The 21,108-nt window shown below is 41.4% G+C and overlaps 2 protein-coding genes across 7 annotated transcripts in view; one reads left to right on the forward strand and one right to left on the reverse strand.

Moving 5' to 3' along the window:
- FMN1 (formin 1) overlaps positions 1-21,108 on the reverse strand; it is a 153,431-nt gene that overhangs the window by 103,952 nt on the left and 28,371 nt on the right. For 2 of the 4 annotated variants that reach the window (XM_081858604.1, XM_081858605.1), the window contains 2 exons: positions 12,331-12,509; positions 2,115-2,232 (listed from right to left, as the gene is read on the reverse strand). The exons of 1 other annotated variant lie outside the window; for it this stretch is intronic. In XM_081858604.1, coding sequence (XP_081714730.1) covers positions 2,115-2,232; positions 12,331-12,509 — 297 coding nt within the window. Of the gene's footprint in view, positions 1-2,114; positions 2,233-3,661; positions 5,697-12,330; positions 12,510-21,108 lie in introns of those variants that run through there. One more of the 4 variants, XM_081858607.1, reaches the window with a different exon arrangement.
- LOC309344372 (uncharacterized protein) lies at positions 4,831-20,234 on the forward strand (the record flags this gene model as incomplete). Of its 3 annotated transcripts, none has more annotated exons than XR_014157701.1 (4): positions 4,831-4,934; positions 5,696-6,140; positions 6,375-6,454; positions 9,354-9,372. XR_014157701.1 is itself a non-coding variant. In XM_081866707.1 (4 exons), 4 exons carry the CDS (start codon positions 5,880-5,882, stop codon positions 16,888-16,890), a joined length of 531 nt encoding a protein of 176 aa, XP_081722833.1. In that variant the 3' UTR covers positions 16,891-20,234. The 3 variants fall into 3 exon arrangements, 2 of the variants coding, with proteins under 2 accessions (XP_081722833.1, XP_081722834.1); XM_081866707.1 differs by lacking the exons at positions 4,831-4,934; positions 9,354-9,372 and adding exons at positions 12,742-12,833; positions 16,793-20,234 and having other exon boundaries at positions 5,880-6,140; XM_081866708.1 differs by lacking the exons at positions 4,831-4,934; positions 9,354-9,372 and adding an exon at positions 16,793-20,234 and having other exon boundaries at positions 6,006-6,140.

Raw genomic sequence — 21,108 nt, forward strand, 5'->3', positions numbered from 1 at the left:
AATATTATTCCTTCTACATTTTAACTCCCCCTCCATCTCTCAAACACTATTGAGGAATCTTTACGGCGTCAAAACTGAAGTAGCGATTCGCTTTAACATGATCCTAACATCAGTACATGTGAAAAGGATCTAGGAGTCTTGGTTGACCACAAACTTGACATGAGCCAACAGTGTGACGCGGCAGCTAAAAAAGCCAATGCAATTCTGGGCTGCATCAATAGGAGTATTGCATCTAGATCAAGGGAAGTAATAGTGCCACTGTATTCTGCTCTGGTCAGACCTCACCTGGAGTACTGTGTCTAGTTCTGGGCACCACAGTTCAAGAAGGACACTGACAAACTGGAACGTGTCCAGAGGAGGGCAACCAAAATGGTCAAAGGCCTGGAAACGATGCCTTATGAAGAACGGCTAAGGGAGCTGGGCATGTTTAGCCTGGAGAAGAGGAGGTTAAGGGCTGATATGATAGCCATGTTCAAATATATAAAAGGGTGTCACATAGAGGAGGGAGAAAGGTTGTTTTCTGCTGCTCCAGAGAAGCGGACACGGAGCAATGGTTCCAAACTACAAGAAAGAAGATTCCACCTAAACATTAGGAAGAACTTCCTGACAGTAAGAGCTGTTCGACAGTGGAATTTGCTGCCAAGGAGTGTGGTGGAGTCTCCTTCTTTGGAGGTCTTTAAGCAGAGGCTTGACAACCATATGTCAGGAGTGCTCTGATGGTGTTTCCTGCTTGGCAGGGGGTTGGACTCGATGGCCCTTGTGGTCTCTTCCAACTGTATGATTCTATGATTCTATGATCCCACATTTAAAAGCCTTTGCAAAGGATCATTCTGACACCAACTTGTATTTAGCATAATACAAACGCATACTATTAAGAGGTAAGCTGCTAATATGAAGGTTTGGCACAGAGATTGCCATAATTACACTTTATATGAGCAGAGAGCAAATATGTTTTTATTCCTGTTTGAAGGTTTATATTAACATGCCTTTGGATATATATGGTCGGACACACTGGATTATTTCAAGCTATTTATTTATTTATTTATTTTTAAAATCTATTTTTCCTACTTTATTTTTTTTTTACCTCTGTTGAAATACCCCAGCTGGTTTGCCAATTTAGATGCCAGGCAAGTTGTGTAATCATGTTTTTGGCAATGGAGATATGTGCATGTACGGTATATACAGTAACAGCATGCAAAACAAAATTAGAATAAATTACTGTAAAACCTAACCAAAGCAGAATCTAAAACAGACCAAAATGGCACTTCTGTTGAAGAGTTTCAGGGATGAATAGCTATGTCTACATGGGATAATTTGTACAAACTCTCTAGCAAGGCAATGATGGGACTACTTCAAAATGTTATAAAGGGAGCTTGCACATGAATGCAGAATTGTTAAATTAGCTTGGGGTACTTTTTGCTGTGTAGCTTGCCTACCTATTGCCATAAAATGCTTTTTAAAATCTGATTGACACAGTCAGTTACACTGAACATTCCTTTTCCTAATTAATCCATGGTTGCTTTGGTTGGGATCTCGGCACTGCAGGGGTTTGAACTAGATGAGCCTCAGGGTCCCTTACAACTCTACTCTTATTATTGACTTCTGTTATTAATACTGAAGAAACACCAAAGAAGGCTCCATGCAGGATATTTCCCCCTGCACTGAGGTAATGGGTTGTATTCAACTAAGTCCTATTCAGACCAGACCCATTAAATTAATTAACCTGACTTAGTCATGATAATTAACTTCAATTGGTCTAATCTGAATGGAGCTAGTATTGAATGCCACCCATGACATGTGTAAGGAAAACAGGTATTATTACATTGTGAGTATAGTATTAATTTTACCACACTCATGTTGGCTGGGAAGCTACTATACTAGTATAGCTGTGTCAGTCTGGATGGACCAGGCTATGCATACACCTGTTGAAAAGCTACCTGTAACAAAATTCCTACCTGTCAGCCTTTGAAAACTAATTACAGCACCAGACACAAAGCGATCAACTTTTTCTTTTGAGTATAATATAACTATTGTGAAAGAGCCAGTGCTAGAAACTGGAGAACAGATTCAGGTGTTGTTGTTTTTTAAATAGACATTTTGCCATGGTATATTACCTGCTTCTGTATATTTTAATCCTACTTTCTCTTCTTCATCCTTTGCTTTGGGTGGTGGCCAGACAGTCTGCAGTCTACCGGGAGTCTTGTCATCCTGATCGGAAAGTACTGCATCAGTCTAATAAAACAAAAAATATTTTAAGAAACACATATGAAGGCACATGGCATTGAAAACTGCTTGTTTATAAATGTTAACAAACAAACAAACCCAACAGCCTTTCCACCTTTCTTTTTGCTTAATATCCAGTCAGAAATAAGTAGTGGGGAAATGTGATAGCTTGCTCACAATTTTGTGACATTTTAGCTAGTTCAATATACTACATTCTGGATTTTTTTGTGACTACCTGCAATTTCTGTTTGTTTGTTCACATACGGTACGTCATAATGACTGAATGCTCTGATGTGCAACAGAGGTCAATAAAGGCATGGGTTTTTCCATTACCTTTATTATTGGGGGAAAGCCATGGACACTGCCCGCTGCCCGCTTGAAACGACCCACCAGTATTAAAGTGTATGCTCTTAATTCACTGTGACACCAGTTTCAGTGGTTAGAGTGACCAGTTAAGGCTGGGGAGGTTTAGTTTCAAATATCCATGCTGCCAATAAACTCAGTAGGTGACCTTGGGCCAGCAACTACCTTAGCCTAACCTACTTCACAGGATTTTTGTGAGGATAAAAATGTACACAGCCCTGAGCTTTCTTTTTTTGTGGGGGGGGGGTAGGGGGAAGGCAGGATTGGAATGCTGTTTTGATGCCATGTGTGGCTGGCAGACAGCTGGCTTAGAACTCACCACAACCCAAATTTCAGATCAGCCACAGACTCAATACCTTCTGTCAAATTAAGGAAAAATCCAAACCAGCACTCCTTATCTTGGCAGGGCTTTATGGAATGGTGGGACCACTGCAGCACCTGTAGCCCTGCTGTGCTTAGTGATTGGCAGAACATGGGAAGATCAGGCAGATCCCTGCACCAGTCTATATAGCTGGTGCAGTGACTGGGCCTAAACTGGGTCTGATGCTGCATGGATGGCTCAGAATCCAATGGATTCCAGAGGAGCTCAGGGCTCCCCACCCATATAAAATCCAGCTCTATGGGTTTCCAAGTGACGGTACATTCAGTGGGTAGAAGGGGGCTCATTCCTGCCTGCCACTCAAAAAGGGTGTGTTGATTGCTCTGCTAATCATCTCTCAACTTCAGTACATTTCTGAAATGCGAAATTTTATAACAATTTCAGTGTGTTGTTATGAGGTTAGACAACCCATATTGTGTATCATATTTTGCATTGTAAAGAAACTATGCAATTTATAAATAATAACCCACATTTCAACAATACCGTTCTGAATGCACAGAATTCACCAATACAGCTTAGTATTGTGACGCTGGGTGCTGTCAAAACAGGCATCCCAGTCTCAAAATGGTAATGCTACGCTTGGGTCTTTTCTGTCCAAAATAAGCATTTGCCATATGTATTTTAGATCACACCTATCTATTTACCCAATTAGTATTTTGCGTTAGTCCTAGCATACAAGAGTATTAATCAACCTACTGGTTTTGTGTCAGTTGCTCCATCACCTTTAGACCTTTCAAATACTGCCTTCAGTGATTCTTTTTCATGTCTCATTTTGCGTTTTATCGCTTCTAGCTCTGAAGTATCAGCAGTTGTCTCTTTTTTGGGAGGGCGTGTAAATAAAGCTTTAAATGCATCCAATGCAGATTCAGCGGGGCTTGGTTTTGCCTCTTCAGAGGTAGAGGATGCTTTTCTCACTGAAGATTTGCTTTCTTGGCCATTCTCGCTGCTGCCAGAATCACTGGACACCTCACCAGAATCTTTTTCTTCATTTTTAGGCCCTAAGAGATGAGAGAGTTGTTCTAGAAAGGTAGGGGCCGCTTTGGGCTCTGCTGGTTTCCTCTTAGTTAACTGATCAGGTGCAATACTGGACTTTTTAACAGGCTGTTTTAATTTAAGCATAGCCAAGTCACTGTCTTTCTGTTTGATTTCAGTGACAATTTCCTCCTGATCTGAAGAGAAACCTTTCTTCCGTACACGTAACCCACTGAAAAAAGCAGGAAGCTGAAAGGTCTTCTCATTCAAAGATGGTTTTTGGATGGGTGCCGTGCTGGAATTGCTTGCAAGAGGTCCTTGCTCATCTACATACCCCTGAGTATCTTCTCCTGTGAGAGACAGGCCTGTATGGTTCTCATTGGTCAGTGCTGCAGTTTCAGTTTCTGAACAAATTTCATGTATTGTATCATCCATTTCTGTTGAATGAAGCTGAGAACTTGGTAGAATCTGCTCTGTTTCACCTCCATTTATAGTACCATCTATTTCTCTATATCCTTCTGTTTCTGGCTCTTCTTTATTTTGGTCATTATCCTCCAAAGACACAATACTATTTAAAACAGATCTGTTTGCTATATTTTCGTCACTGTTAAGATCTGTAGGCTCATTGTCTGATTCTGTGTCACTTGTTGCATGAACCAAAGTACCCTGAATAAGAATGGCATCCTTGTCATTTTGTTTGCCAAATTCAGACAAAAGAGAGTGTTGAGAATCTGAATGGGAAACATAGGGATCATTCTGCTCCTGCAGTTCCAAGTCATCTGGGCCATAAATGTCAGACTCATAGTCATCTGGGACAATGGTAGTGTCTACAAAGTCAGCAGGTGTGCTGCCGTAGACTTCATATTCAACATGGTTGCTAATATCAACCTCAAAGTTACCCAGGGCAGCATCAGCATCAAAGTCAGTTGGCACCCAGGCACCCACTCCTGAGTCAACTGGGGCAGTGGCATCAGCCTCAAGGGCAAACATGTCGCAAGTACTGGATTCTGAAATTTCATAAGCATTGTTTGGGCTTTCAGCCTGTGGTATTTCTGAAAGTTGATGATCTCCATCTAGATAATCATCTCCATTGATTCTGCTCCTCACTTCCTGGTTGTCAGCATGGCTACTAATATCATTGACATTTCGAAATCCTTTAAGAACAGCTTGTTCTTTTGAAGTGCCTGGTTGCAGTTTAGCCGTAAATCCAAAAAGGGCTTTCATAGAAAATTTTGTGTAGAGAGTTGGGCCTGGTTCAGGTTCGGTTGCCCCCTCTAGACTGGAAAGCTCATTATGGTCTGAAGTCTGATTTGCTTCCATGTTGGGCAAATCACAGTAGTACTTATTATATTCCCAGAAGATATCAGTTCGTTTCTATATGATTACTCTCAGGGGACATCTTTCATTCAGTCTATTACATTAAAACACCACAGAGAGAGGCAGTTTTTCACCAGATCACACACTGCTCTTTCTAACAATGGTCTGAAATGCACATTCCAGCCAAACTTTACAACTTGAACAGAGGCGAAACGGGAAGATTTTGCATCGTGTTGCATACCATAAAAACTTCCCAGCAGCGTCACAACTTATTATTTACACAATGGGCCTATTTTTTGTCAACGCAAATCTGCTACAAACTCCACCGCTTGTTGCACTAAGGCTTACTGTTCTTTTCTGCTACACTCAGCCTTTTTACTGAATAGAAATAGCAGTTAACAAGACAGATCTCTTTCTCTCATTCTCACTCTCTCTCAACAGAACAGCTGGTACTTGCAGTTTGCTACTTCCTCATGCCGGCCCGAGAATCAAGGGGAAAAATCGTCAGCAGAAAAACTCCTCAAAAGTTTCTTGAAAGGCACCCCATGGTGGTCAAAAGCTGCTTTGAGCAAAGTCGTCGAAGGAAGGCAAGATCAGAAAGCTGGAAAATCCCAAGTAGAAAGAAATGTTTCCAAATCTTCACACACACAGAAACGAGCCTTCTTTTAACTTCTGGAGATTCCTAGTTGCTGAGAAGTCCCAGTTAACGTTGGTGCCCTTGAAGCTGAATAATCATAATAAAAAGAAAGAAAGCACCACTCTTCCGCTTTTGCTTCAGGTTTCTGTCTGGAATGCAGATTCCAGCCAAGGAGCACCAACCAACGAGGCTGGTTTCGTGTTGCTGCGTCTTAAACTCTGCACAGCTCTTTCTGCGGACCATAAACAGGTAAGTTATCAGACAAGGTAACCACACCCACGGATTAAAAACTACCTAGGAGGGCAAGGTAAACAGCCACTGCCCAGAACTCGGCCATTAACTCTGCAAAGAAGAGAGGGGTGGAAAGATGCACGTCCACTGTCTTTATCTTCCAAAGCGATTTCTCTTAATTCATTCCCCCCCCCCTCTTAATTCCCGGGTTTCTTTGCATCTTAGATCTCTGCACCTATCTTATTTCCTCAGTCTAGGAGAGGGGAAAAAGAAAAGCACAAGGGAAGGAGTCCCAGAGGGGGAGCTGGGTTACTCCGCGGCAGCCAAAACAGGTAAGAGCCGGTGACGAGACGAGAAAACTCCAAGTAGAAAACTCTGTGTATAAAAAGGGTTAGAACCAGCGAGTCAAGGAGTAGCTAATTTAGAGGTAAGTTGCTTACAACCTCCTCTCCCCGCCCCCCACCTCAATTCCTTTTCTGGCAAATAGCCTTATTCAATGTTTTATTTTTTCCCGGGGGGGGGGTACTCAAGCGTACACATACCCCTAAAAATTTTGTGAATCATCTAAGTTTGGCCTCATTGAGGGGCAGTAGTTTAATATGAGTAGGAAAATGAGAGTACCCCTAAACATGTTTTGAGAAAGAAAAAAAAAAAAAAAGCACTGGCCTTATTAGATGATTTCTAGCGTTTAAAACTGGAAGGCTGCAACCTTCTGCCCACTTTCCTGGGAGTAACCCCCACGGAACTTGGTGGGATTTTCTTCTGAGTAGGCGTGTATAGGATCGCACTGCAGAGGTTTTCAGAACATACAGTATTAATCACACCAGATGGGGGTGGTTATTGGTTTGTTGTGTTCTTATTTTGTATTTTTGCGTTGTGAACCGCCCTGTGGTCTTCTGATAAAGGGTGGTATACAAATTTAATAAATAATAATACTAAAGAAAGCTCACATCAGAAATCTATCTAGCATCCTAGCTCAGATCCTAGCTGTCCTGAGAATGGGACAGAGTTCATGTTTGTGGAACAGAAGATTTCCCTCTTCCCCCTCCACTCTGATGTGCAAATAAAAACTTTATTGCTCCTTACACGAGCAGAGAGAGCTTAGAAGCAGGCGAGAATGGAGACAGTAGCCCCATGTTTTTCCTCCTTGATTGGTAATCAGAAGTATACTGCCCTTAAATATAGAGCAAGATGAGTTGGGATTCATAAGAGACCCTTCTCTGATTTTACACCTAAGTTATGGAGCTCTCAATAATACTAATATTAATAATATTAATAATTATAATATTATTAATAATAATAAATTTTATTCATTCCCCGCCCATCTGGCTAGGTTTCCCCAGCCACTCTGGGAACAGAATATTAATATTAATATTCTCACCCTCCTTACCTGCTGTGCCAACTCTGTTTTTTCTCATGTAGGTATTGAATTTGACAGGCTGAAGCTTTCAGTTTGTGTGGTGTTCATTTTCTAACCATTTTATTGTTTTTTCTTGGGCTGGGGAACTGGGAGGGATTTCTTCGTTTTACAATTGTTATTAAACTTCCCTGAGTACTTAGTACACAATGGAAGAATAGTATATAAATCTTCAGAAACGAATAACTGAAACAAACATGGTTTTGGCAATAAATTTCATCAGTTGGTCACACTAAGTGAAGTGCTTCCTCCTCTTTGACCTGCAGCTTTGCCAGCCAGTTATACTTAGTAGCCCTGGTCTGTTCAGATATCATTCAGGTTATTCAAAGCATACCCATTTATAACAGGAAAACTTCCAGACTTCCTCATTTCAGCATGGCGCTTTCAATCTAAACAGGTCTGAAAGACCTTTTTATTTAATTTACACTCTCCGGGCCTCAACTGCTAGCTTTCCAGAAGACTGATGCAGTTCTCAAGTTGTTGGAGGGGGACATAGGGAGATCCCTAATGAAATCCACCCTGTAACTCCTCCAATGACAGCCTTCTAAAAGCAGTTGGCTAAGGGGACTACAGTGGTACCTAGGGTTAAGTACTTAATTCGTTCTGGAAGTTCCGTTCTTAACCTGAAGCACCACTTTAGCTAATGGGGCCTCCTGCTGCCGCCACGCAATTTCTATTCTCATCCTGAAGCAAAGTTCTTAACCCGAGGTACTATTTCTGGGTTAGCGGAGTCTGTAACCTGAAGCGTATGTAACCTGAAGCGTATGTAACCCGAGGTACCACTGTATACTTAAAGCCCTGAGTTGCAGATAGTCACTGAGTTTTAAGAAACCATGGAAGAACAAAAGCAGCTTGGATTACACAGTTCCATGTCAACTTAGATCAGTGAATAAATATTTTCAGGAATATTAGGGCAGTTTGACTGTGTTCTGGCAATCATCTCTTAGCTTAATAAGGCAAGATATGGCTTCATTTGCATATCATGGTAAGCCAAACTATAGCTTACTTGGACCACACAAACGTGAACACACCTGGCAAGGAACTCCCATCTCTGTTTTTACAGCAATCCTTGGCTACTACAGCTCATGGTTAGCAAGGCCAGAGCTAAACCACAAGCCTGGGTTTGGTTGACAAACTGAGCCAAAGAAATGTAACCCTCAATTTGAAAAGGTTTCCACAGCCCTGTGCTTCGTGGCATGAGAAAACCAACCGTTTGCAGTAGAAAACCATCTCAACTTAGTCCTAAAGGAATGTGTGAAATGGCCCAGAAGCTTATTTAATAAATAAGAATACAATGTGTGAAATGGCCTTGGACTAATATTCTATGGCCTTTTAAATGGGTGTGAGAGAAGGGGGTTATTGTTTTGTTTTTGTTTAACTGATTATTTTGTGCTTTTAAACTGTATCTTTATGTTGTGAACTGCCCTGAGATCTTTGGATGAAGGGCGGTATATAAACTTAATAAATAATAAAATAATAAAAATTAGCTGACAACTGACTGAACCTCTGCTTTCCAAGGTGAATGGAGTGGAAATCCTCATTATTATTTTCTCCTCCTGCCATTATGTTCTCCGTACGTGCATAACAATTTCTTACGCTATTTACACTGTAGTGACTGCTTTGCAGTTGCAATGACTGTGGTTACTTTATTCATTTGAGGCATGGTCAGCTCATGTTGGCAGGCGGCATACCATCAAAAAGTAGATAATTATAGTTTAATTGTATAATGTGCTTTTATATTTAGAGCACTACTCTGTCTTAAATGGACTAGCCAGGAGGAAGGTAGTAAGTCTTAACTTTTGTTCACTAAACAGGTCACAGCTCTTCATACAGTCAATATTTAAATTCATAATCTACTTTCTGAAAATGGAGATATGGAATGCATTTGGATTACCAACTCAATGGATGCTTTGCAACTGTCTTGGGTAAGGAATGGTGGATTTTCCAATGTAGACAACAATGACATTGCAAAGATATAGTTGCCACCACATTTCCTGAAGGAACTGTGACTCAGTTTGGTCAAACCCTCCCATTTCTGTGTCATAATCTTTGAAACTAAACATCAAAGGCTAGGATATAACCATGCTTCAATTATAGCTAAATGCATCCTGTATTCAGAAGGACCAAGTAGTTTAATGTTCAGTTAATAATAGTGAACTCATGTGGTTTGATTTTTCTGTTTGGAAGCAAAATAGGACAACCCCAAACAGTGGAGTGTTTCCTGCATACTCTCCCCAGTATGAAGAACAGAATTTGAAATAAAATAAATGTTTAAAAACAAACCCCAAATGGCCTGACCTATGAGCTTTTTATGGGCTTAAGTATGCTGCAAGCTGCCCAGAGTGGCTGGGGAAACCCAGACAGATGGGCAGGGTATAAATAAATTGTTTTAAGTGTATCTGGTTTTGTGTGTTTTTTTAAAGTGTTTTAAATTGTTTAATGTGCTAATTGGTGTGACACAGCAGTTTAGAAGGAAAACTTAAATTGAAATACAGTCAAACCTAAGGATAAATATGCTTCAGGATAAGTATTTTCGGGTCGCGCTCCGCGGCGACCCGGAAGTAATGGAGTGCGTTACTTCCGGGTTTCGCCACTGGTGCATGCGCAGTCAAAATGACGGCACGCGCATGCGTGGAAGCAGCGAAACGCGACCCGCCCAGTCGCGTCTTACGTTCTGTTCAGGATGTGAACGGGGCTCCAGAACGGATCCTGTTTGCATCCCGAGGTACCACTGTAACAACAACAACAACAACAACAACTATTATTTTCATATGTGCAGAATCACAGCTTTGGCAGTACAGCCTTATAACCACTAGAGGTTTAAGCTTGTTATAATAATCCCAAACACCAAAGAAGCAAGCAATTTGAAATATAAGCAGCAGGACTGTATTAAAGCAGTGACATGAAGATACACTGTCAACAAGCAACTCTAGAATTACCATAAATACTTTACATTTTTTTTTTACATCTCTCACTAATTATTTATAAATTTTGCTTCACTTTTGGATCTCTGTTTTGTGGATGTGACACTTCGTGTAAATATCTCTTTCTTTTCCAGGCTCTGCAGGCGCACACATTTAAAAACGCAAAAATAGGCAAAATATTTTAGGTACAGTTTATTGTTTACAGAGTTAATAACAAATAAATTTACAAACAGATTCAATTACAACATGTGGGAACATTGCTAACTGTTGAAAAGGCAGGGCCTATCACTTAATTCTGTGGTGCTATAATGTAAGTAGATGTACAAGTGATTTATCAAAAAGCAACAACTGCTAAATTTCAGAATAGGGTGATAAAATCTTACAGGGTTTGGAAGATTATTCACAGCATCTTTCCAGAGATATTGTGTCTTTAAAAGAAACTGATGTATGCAGTGTTTCTAACGGCCTGTGAAATAGCTGCCTTGCGGATCTGAAGTTGCTATCACTGTAGAAAAATGTTGCACATATTGGACAGTCTGTTATTTTTCTATTTGGAATACACTTTCCCTATCATAGTACAGTTGTACCTTGGAAGTCGAATGGAATCAGTTCTGGAAGTCTGCTCGACTTCCAAAATGTTCAGAAACCAAAGCGTGGCTTCTGATTGGCTGCAGGAAGCTCTTGCAGCCAATTGGAAGCCTCAGAAGCCCATCAGACGTTTGGCTTCCAAAAATAGTTTGCAAACCAGAACACTCACTTCTGGGTTTGTGGCGTTTGGGAGCCAAAAGGTTTAAGAACTAAGCTGTTTGAAAACCAAGGTACAACTATTCAAAACCCAGCTATCACTCCTTTCCCTTTAGACTCATCTTTTTATTGTGCATTGTGATGGAGAAAGTCAACTTATGAGTCGGGTTAGAATACCGATTTTGTTATTATGGTATGAAGGATTCTTAAATATACAATGAGAGTTTCAGAAATATTACTTATTAAAATAAGATGATGGCAAAATTCCCTAACTTATGTCAACTCGTAGTCTTAATTGGGTGCACATTAAAAGTACAGGACTTCCAAGTGTGAAAACTGTACAAATACAGGTGCATGAGGGGGGAAAGAGGGGGGGATGCCATTAAAACAAACATTAAAATAGTTTGTGGTATCTGCTGTGGTTTCAAATCAGACGCAACAAACTAATTAATGAATTCATTTCAGGTTTTTTTTTAAATTTAGCTAGCAACTGCCTACAATGTTAGGAATAACTAGTAATAAAGGAATATCCAATTTAGCACCAGTTATTCATTTCCATCATTTAACTCGTACGTAAAATGCTAACATAAAAAGCCACTCTGTAAAATATAGCTAAAACTGAACATACAAATTCTAAGTTGATAAGGTTACTTTATCAAGCAAGTAAACATGCACAAAACAAAAGTTTTCTTAAGGGCATGCATGCAGCAATCTGATTTATTTCTAATCCATTCCTGTAGCTTTGCCAACAGATGTCAGCATTGCTCACGTTAGTTCAACTCCGAGCACTGCTGCAGCAGTTGCTGATCATTTGGCTGAAAACTGCTGCATGATAGTATGAAACTGGCTTCACAATATCAGAATATTAAAGGCTTTATTGCCCGGAACCCAATAATGGTCTGTAAACATCTGAGGTTGTAGCATTGCTGACGCTAATCAAGCATGGGCCTGAGCAGTCTTTTTGATAGGAGATTACTGTGAGTCCTGTATTCAGGGTAGAATAGAAGTCTTATAAATTATACATTAAAAAGAAGAGCTAATTAACTATGTCGTTAGTGGACTATTTCATAAACAGCAGTTTGAATCAATAGCAATTAATAAAATCATTTATAGAACTACTCACATTTAGGTCCAGGCGCAGTGAGTTTCTGTCAGCTCTCTCTGATTCACTGAAACAGGTAGATGGATAAGATTCTCCCAACCTGCAACCTAAAACCCAGGCATCGCCATCTTTATTTGTGACATGTATATTAGCTGCCTGTTCTGAAAAGTCATTCTTCAAAGCAGCATCTGCTGGAATACCTAAATGATTTTAAAGAAGAGGAAAATTATCCCCACTTATGAGAAGTGCGGTGTGCCACTTGGAGCTTTACAGTACCACAACGGAAAGAGTACTATATATTTTGCTTCCATTTGATTGACAAGATTTCAACAGCCCGTCTTGGGTGTCCCTTTTCTCGCGGCTTCGTCTGAAACAGACTCAAAAGTTTCCTAGCTCCTTTGCAAAAACTCCTTTGCTCTATACCAAAAACAGATTTCATAGGCACACCCTGATTACAGATGATCGACTCAACAAGTCTCCCAATCAAACCTGGATTAGAGAACTAGAAAAATGCTTGTCACCAGGTAAGCAGGAGCAGGAATGGAGAGAGGGCCTGCGCAGTACCATGATGCTTGACAGCTCAGAGCATCTTTGTATCCTTTGTACACGGGATTGACTTTTATCCCTTTGGACGGCCAGGTGACCAAGGGTCAGGAGGGAGAGTTTTGCCCTCGGTGAAGCATATCCCCATTAGAAGAATGTTACTTGCCTTCATTCACATATGGAAAATAAAACCAAGAGATGTACATGGGAACACTTGTCATATTTAACATGGACCAGACTGTGATAATCCTGACTCTTTGTGCTAGATCTCTTCCAGCCACATGAAACATATTTAAAGGTAAAAGGACCCCTGACCATTAGGTCCAGTCGTGGCCAACTCTGGGGTTGCGGCACTCATCTCGCTTTATTGGCCGAGGGAGCCGGCATACAGCTTCCGGGTCATGTGGCCAGCATGACTAAGCCGCTTCTGGCAAACCAGAGCAGCGCATCGAAACGCCGTTTACCTTCCCGCCGGAGCAGTACCTATTTATCTACTTGCACTTTGACGTGCTTTTGAACTGCTAGGTTGGCAGGAGCAGGGACCGAGCAACGGGAGCTCACCCCATCGCGGGGATTCGAACCGCCAACCTTCTGATTGTCCTAGTCCTAGGCTCCGTGGCTTAACCCACAGCGCCATTACTTTGCTGCTAAGAACTTAATAGGAGAAACTGAGCATCAGGCCCATTCCTATCTAGGGTCCCCCACTGTAAGTTCCTGTCCCACCACAGATTCACTCAATTCATGCACAATATGTGTGAAAAATGATCCATGCGTCGAATGGGGCAGCTGTGCCACTGGCCTTGCCTCAGCATTTAACAGGTGACTCAGCCCTACCCATCAGTGTCCCTGATCCCACACAGGGTTTTCCGCACCCATTGGGGCTTATTTGAATAGGCTCCTCTGACCTACTCAGATGGTCAGGATAGCAGTGTGACTTTGGGAGCAGAGCCAGGGGTGCAGCCCCACTGTCTCTTTCAACTCATGGAGGAGGACAGTGTGAAAACGAGACAGAAACCAGGAACTGGCTACAAACACATTTGAATGGATGCTAAATGCAACAGCATTTAGCACATGAGCAACTTCCAGTTATCATTTTACATACCATGCCACAAAACCAGGAGAAAATACAAAGGAAATGGGCTCCGTATACGGAGGTGTACTGCAGTTTTTAAGTAGGGGAGCCACAGGCCACTGCAGCAGTAGAGACTAGCATAGACTGAATGGATGTGGGGCTGCCATGGGGGAAATATGGTGGACAGACAGAAACAGAGAACAAGAGCATAGGATGAAAGCTGCACAAGATTGAGGGAAAATGAGGTACATGTTTGGATGCACAGATCTATATATGAGAAGCACACTTGCAGATACAAAGTCCCAAAGGATGGAGTCACATTGAACAGAACGTACCAGATGATATTTATGTAATATCATTAATACTTACAGCCGGTCCTTCACTGAATGTTCCCAGTACTGGTTACATAAAATATCACAATTTTTAAAACAATACAATACATTAAAACCATTAAAACCACTAAAACTGAACAAAATATCTTAATATTTAAGGAGCTGTTTTGACGTGTGTGTGTGTGTACACTTTTGGTGCTAAATTGGCTCCTGGCTTAAGAGTTTTGTCTCCCGCATCTAAGAACTAACTTGACTTAAGGATTTTGTGCACTTGCATGAATGCATACAACAGAAGACTGACAAGTTTTCCAGAATGCCAATAACCATTAGTAGAGGATCAGAGGTCTACAGCAAAGTTGCATTTCTCCCTTTACAAATATCCTTGTTCAAGCACAACAACAATCAGACAGAGCCAGTAAAGATTATTGCTAACCTGATTAGGTATCAAGGACTTCTGGTACAATGGAGAATGCAACTGTTTTCCAACCATTATCTCGCACGGCCACTCTTTGTCCCGGCTTGGACTTTTGGGAGTAGTTTTAGGAACTGATTGGTCTTAGAAATATATCATACAGTTGAAGGGGTAGGACATTCACTGACAGTGAATGTAACAAAAACCAGAGACTGTTATGAGGAAGACTGATAAACATCAAATATGTGTTGAATGATGAACATGCTGCTGAGCAAAAACTAGTCAGGTGAAAATGATTCCAAATTCTACAAAATTCCTGCTTAGGCCATGTTCACATAAACAGGAACTTCAGTTTCACGAACTCTTGGCAGTGTAATTTTCTTCAGAACTCTCACTAAAGGCATATTCACATGGCTCTTTGAGTGCATAATATCTATAGCCCCCCCCCCCTTAAAAATCATTTTGTGGTGATTTTCAACTGCACTGCCACAGGCTTAGCAGACCATGTGACCACCAAGCTGAATTAATATTGGATTTGATTTTGATGTTGATTTGAAACTGGTGAACAACCGAATCACCACGTGGTCTTATCAGTTACCTAAGTGGCTCATACAGAAGGACCATGTGGCTCCTGTATAAATAGGTCCAGAGAGAGAAGTAAGGGCTACTGTATAATCCCACTTCCAATCTGTTCATCTGATATCGCAGTACAAGGAAACACTTTCTCATGAGAAATCCAAGTAAGGAAAACCTGAGAACATTTAGCTGCTAATGCCAGGGGGTCTTACACATGGAAACATAAGTGCTACAGCCCCCTTCTTAAATAAAACATACAGGTGTTTCTTGTGTCGGTTCCCCTTGTGAACATAAGTGCAGTTCAACAGAGTAGCCAAGGCACAAATGAAAATAGAAATCTTGCATGTCTTTATTTCCTAAAATCCCTAAGATCTAGCGCCCTCTAGAGTGCGAAAGATGCAACAATCCCATGCATATAATATAACGACAATATACAAAGAAAGTAAATCAATTAAAACTACAGTATTATGTTATAGGAACAGAAGGGGAGGTGTGGCGAGATAGAATACAGCATCTACGAATGTGACTGGGAAAAATGATTAAATAACAGAATAAGCACAACCCATTTTGTGAAATATTTTTCACATGGAAAGAGGTGATCAAAATCAACAGCATAATCTCATAGCATATTAAACATTCTATATTAGGCACCATCTATAAATGTTATAAAAACTAACATTATGATCCTGGCACACTTAAGTGCTTTTAGGTCTCCTTGATTTTACTAAAGGCTGTTTTAAGTTTCCTACTGAAATCCACAGGGCTTGCAGCACCATCTTATACTTATGTTTACTCAAAAGCAAGTATGGGCTCAATGGGGCTTACTCTCAGGTAAGTAAATACAGTTGTGTCATGCCCAATATTTTAAGAAGACACTATAATAAAAAAAATGTTGATAAAACAGATTTGTTTCCAATAAGAACCAGGCAGTTGCTCATTTAGCAAAGGACCATAATTCTGCTCAGTGAAGATATTTCAACCGCATATTTCAGTTTAGGGCCACACTACACATTGCGCTGCAGGTTAGTGTTTCATTTGTGTTTCCAGGATTGCGGACCTGCGAGTACAGGGCAGTATACTACTACTATACTACTAATACTACTAGTAGTATTACTACTACTACTAGTAGTGGTGGTAATAATAATAATAATAATAATAATAATAATAATAATAATAATGCATCTACAGGGGGTCAGGTGAGGAAGATGCAGGCAATATATTTGGTGGTGGTAGGTGGACATAGTGCTTTACCTTACTCCTAGCATCATTACCCAGTAAAAAGTTGCCCTCCCCACACTACACTTCAGTAAAAAAACAAAACAAGAAGTTAGACCAATCACAGATTTCCTGTGCCATGTTACTGGGAATGTGTGGCACGGTTTGTCCTTTAGGATGACCTCGACTTGGAAGAAATTCCACAGGCCCTGGCTGCTGCTTCCCAACCCAGCCACTGTCACGTGGAAGAGACATTGTTAGCAAAACCCTTTTAAAGGACTAAACAAGGACAACAGCAGAATCTTCTTGTTTGTTATTTTTTTGCCTTTTCAGATGAAATCTTCTGGAAGACAGATGTGTCACGTTTTACTGCCAGAGGAAGGCAAAGCACATCATCATTTACACACGCAAAAAGGCTTCGTCGGAAGTAGCCCAAATGAATTATGCATCTGGTTTAAAGTAACCTAATGTTTGGTTTTCCAGAATTGCTGCGACATTTCCTCAACGAGAGGAATTAAGGCATGCTGTTGTTGTGTGCAACAGTATTTATTAACGAAAAGGTCATAGCATTGAAGAGTGCAATCCAACTGTCACTGGTTCATCAACTGGGGGGAGGGGGGGTGCTGGCATTAGGATGAGACAGAAGACTCCCAACGCCACCAGAAGTGGAGAAATACTGCCTTAACTGAACACATCTGTGTAAATGCCTGGGAAAGTTTCTGCAGGTGGAGTTCCATCACCTAAAAATGGGCCAGAGTTGTGGGCACCACAAGAGGAGAACTGCCAATACCTAATATCCACGGTCAGCCCACCCATGAGGCAAGGTGACGATCCACAGGGGCCCTTTGTGGCTTAGGGCCCTCGTATTTAAGAGACCGCTTCCTGATATGCCCCGCAGAGGACCTTAAGGTCCATGAATAATCATAGTTTAGAGGTCCCAGGCTCTTAGGAAGTCAGACTCTGTCCCATGAGATCAGGGCCCTGCAGGATTTAACTTCCTTCCGCAGGAGCTGTAAGACAGAGCTATTCCGCCTGGCTTTCAATTTGAATTTAGCCTGATCTTTTATTCCCCTTCCTTCCCCCCCTCCCCTTTTTATGAAGATTACCCGCTCTGGGATCCCACAGCTAATTCTCCCCTGGTCTCCTTGCTGGCCCAAATAGGACTAATTTAGCCAGCTAGCCCTGGTGATCATCTAATGTTTATTGGATGGATTTCCCCTCTAAATTGATTTTTGAATTCTGAATTTATTGTTATTCACGTTTTATACTGTATTTTATGCTGTTTTTTCTTGCATCAATTAAGTGTTTTAAATTTGTTGTTAGCCGCCCTGAGCCCGGTTTTCTGAACCGGGAAGGGCAGGGTATAAATAAAAAAATATTATTATTATTTAGCCTCCAAAGAATGCATCGCCCGTTGCCACTGCCATGTGCTCCTTGGAGACCAAATCTGTTTCCAGCTCAGTAGCCCCCTACCCCAATGCTGCCTCTACAGTGGCCTCTCAGAGAATATGAGGCACTGCCGGTTTTCACCCACCCCTAGGGAAGAGATGGTGGAGGCTGCCCTTTGGGGTCTCCTGGACTCTGGACCTGCCCAGCATGATTCAGAGCTGACCCTCTTAGTTCCCAATGTAGATCTTTATTCCCTTGTTTCTGGTGGAGATATTCATCCATCCCATCTTCCCTGGTGGGAGGGTGTACAGGCATGGCAGACATCTAAACCAGGGCATGAAACAAGTACAGTGGTACCTTGGTTCTGGTTCCAGAAGTCCATTTGAGTTCCGAAACATTCAAAAACTGGAAGTGAAAGCCTCAATATGGAAAACGCAAAGTGGAAACCGTGTTTCCTATTCGACTTCTGAGGTGCGTTCAAAACACGGGGCGTTTACTTTCGGGTTTTCACTGTTCGAGTTCTGAAACGTTCGGCTACAGAGTTGTTCAAAAACTGAGGTACCACTGTAATTCCCCTGCTGTTGACACCAATGGGAAGATGATATACAGTACAGATATTGCTCTCCCCACCTCCCTTGTGTTTTGTCCCTCCCTTCATGAGCTGGATATAGTTTTGATGTTGTGAATGTTCTGAAGAAGTAGCTATCACAGATCCTGCCTCACTCTTCCCCAGAAATGTCACTGTGTGTGTTCTGAATGCTTTTATCGTAAGTCTGTGGGTCAGATCTGGTGTGAGTCCTTATCTATTAAACTATTTGCCATGAAATCAGCTCCCTTTTAAATGCTTGGTAGTTTAAAATACCAAATGCTATTCATGAGTAGGGTGCCCAGCAGAAAATGATACCATGCTAAGCAAAGAATACATGAAGTTGGTTCCAACAAAGGACATGATCCTAACAAAGTTAAGATTTAAATAAGAGTTTAGCAGGTGTTGTAAAGGAAAAAAACCTGTTTCTTCTACTCAGAAGAAAGCCCAAGTATGTTTGATGGGAGTTGCTCTTTGGTAACTGTGTACACAGGATTGCAGCCCAACTCTTGTATAGAAATCAAAAGGGATCTAAAAGGGATTACTTTTAAGCCCCTTGCCAGGTAAGTTTTGAAAACCTCTAAAACAGAGTCAGCAAAAAGATGCTGATATTTGCTCCTTTATTTAATTCTACAAATGCTTCATCATAAGTACCAGATAAGAGAAACTAAAGAATAACATTGTTAAATCTGGATGTAGTTCAAATTTTCATTCTAATTTATGATGTTTTGTTGCACAGATTTTCCATACTTTTACTCACCGGGCTAAATTGATTTTCCATTGGTTTTGGTCTGGGCATGTGTCAACAAAGTTGCATAATATTTTCCAGCTATTTTTAGTATGGATAAAATTTAAGAAGACAAAATTGTGGAGCTTTAAAAAAACAAAAAAAACAGATTATTCCATCCATTAAAATTACTTTCATGAAGGTATCCAATCATTTTTTCCTGGCCAAACTTACAGGCTTGCCTTCTGACAATGCGGGGACAATCTGTCTCTACCACAAATGCAACCAATTATCCGGTCTGCCCTCCTTGACACGTTCTTCCCCTTGCTTTTTCCTCTCTCTCGGTTTTCCTTTCACCAGCTTCATCCTGCCTCTGTGGGCTACACTTTCCCAGTCTCAGGAGAAGCAAGGTTTGCAAATGTGGCACCCATGGGTGCAGCAGCAGCACCCTCAAAGTTCTCCCCTGCTGCCTAAAGCCTCTGAGTCACCAGACCCAGCACTTACTACCCCCTTCGTCAGAAGGTGGCATTCCTTTTTTCTTCCTTGAAAAGCATATACAGCTGAAGGAGAAGGTTAGAAGAATTTCTCTAGTTTTGTGGCTTGTGGGAAGGTGACACTGATCTGGGAAGAGGAGGGAGAGAAGTGACCAGTGACTGTAGGGTAGCGCTCACTCAAAAATCCAAATGGATCCTAAAATGTTGGCAACCTCTGCAGTAAAGGCTTCTCAGGAGTCTTATTCTTGACTCCCCCTTCCCACCTCATCTGTGTGCCATTTGAAGTACATTATTGTCCATTAAACTTTAATTAGTTTAATGTTAAGTAAGCGTCCAGTGCGCTTCCAACGCCATAGGTCTTATCTCAGCAGAGAATTTCGTGCAGCAGCTGAAGAAGGCAGGAGAGTCAGTACCTTTCAATGAAGAATCCTGGAGCAAGCACTTTGGAACTCAGGGAAAAACTTTATTCACAAAAGAAAAACCCTGGCGATAAAGCACACATGCTTTTATCTCCGGCATAAAGAAAACTTTACTCTAAACTTAACTCATATCAGCAAACACGCCCATGGCCACAAACTGAGTCTGCGGGTCAGGTCAAGGGGGGAAGAAGAGGAGAGAAACAAGGGTGAACTGACTCTTTATACAAACTAACTCACATTCCTGGATGCTTAATGACTTCCAGCTGCTCAGTGATTAGAGCGACTTGTTACCTCTTAACCCTTTAGTACCAACAATTATTTATATTTGTATGACCAGCAATGATGTTAATGATTCCATTTCTATCAAATCTTAACTGAATCTATGCCGTACAGAGGGTCTCCATTGCTTTTGAGAAAATGAGATCTTTGCTCAGCTGAGCAACTCACTGGGTGACCTTGATCAGTAGTATCAAAACCCATAAGTTATCCAGGAGGATTAACAGAGTTGTACTTTCTTTCTCCCAGAGCACTCCAACCATCAAGGTGGCCTAGACTGGCCAAACCCTGGCCTGAAACCTGACTGGAATGGGTGTACAAAATTCTTCCAGGAATGTCTGAAGCTAACCAGCTACCACTGTTGAAAATATTGGCACATAAAATAAATTTGGCACACGGTTGGTAGTTCTCATACATCTCTGGATCCAGGGAGTGTCCTGGAAAAACTGAGGCATCCTGGTTTTTTTCTTGAGAGGATGGCGGCCATTTTGGGTGCCATGATCTCTCGTGATTTCGTGTTGTGTTTCCTCAACTGAAAAAGCTCTTTGGGGGGGCATGATCTCATGTGGCACCCCAAAATATGTTTGGGGGCACTATGCCCCCAAAAGTGCTTTTTGGGGGGGGGTGGATTTTAGTGTGAAATGGCCACTATCCTTCTGCAAGAAAAAACAGGAAGGTGGCATCGCAGAAGATGGTGCCTGTTGGAGGGTATGGTGCTACTGCCACTATCAAGGTGTTACTGTTAATATAAAAAGCCC

Source organism: Podarcis erhardii (genome assembly GCF_964252035.2).
Source record: "Podarcis erhardii genome assembly, chromosome: 1".
Taxonomy (NCBI): Eukaryota; Metazoa; Chordata; class Lepidosauria; order Squamata; family Lacertidae; genus Podarcis; species Podarcis erhardii.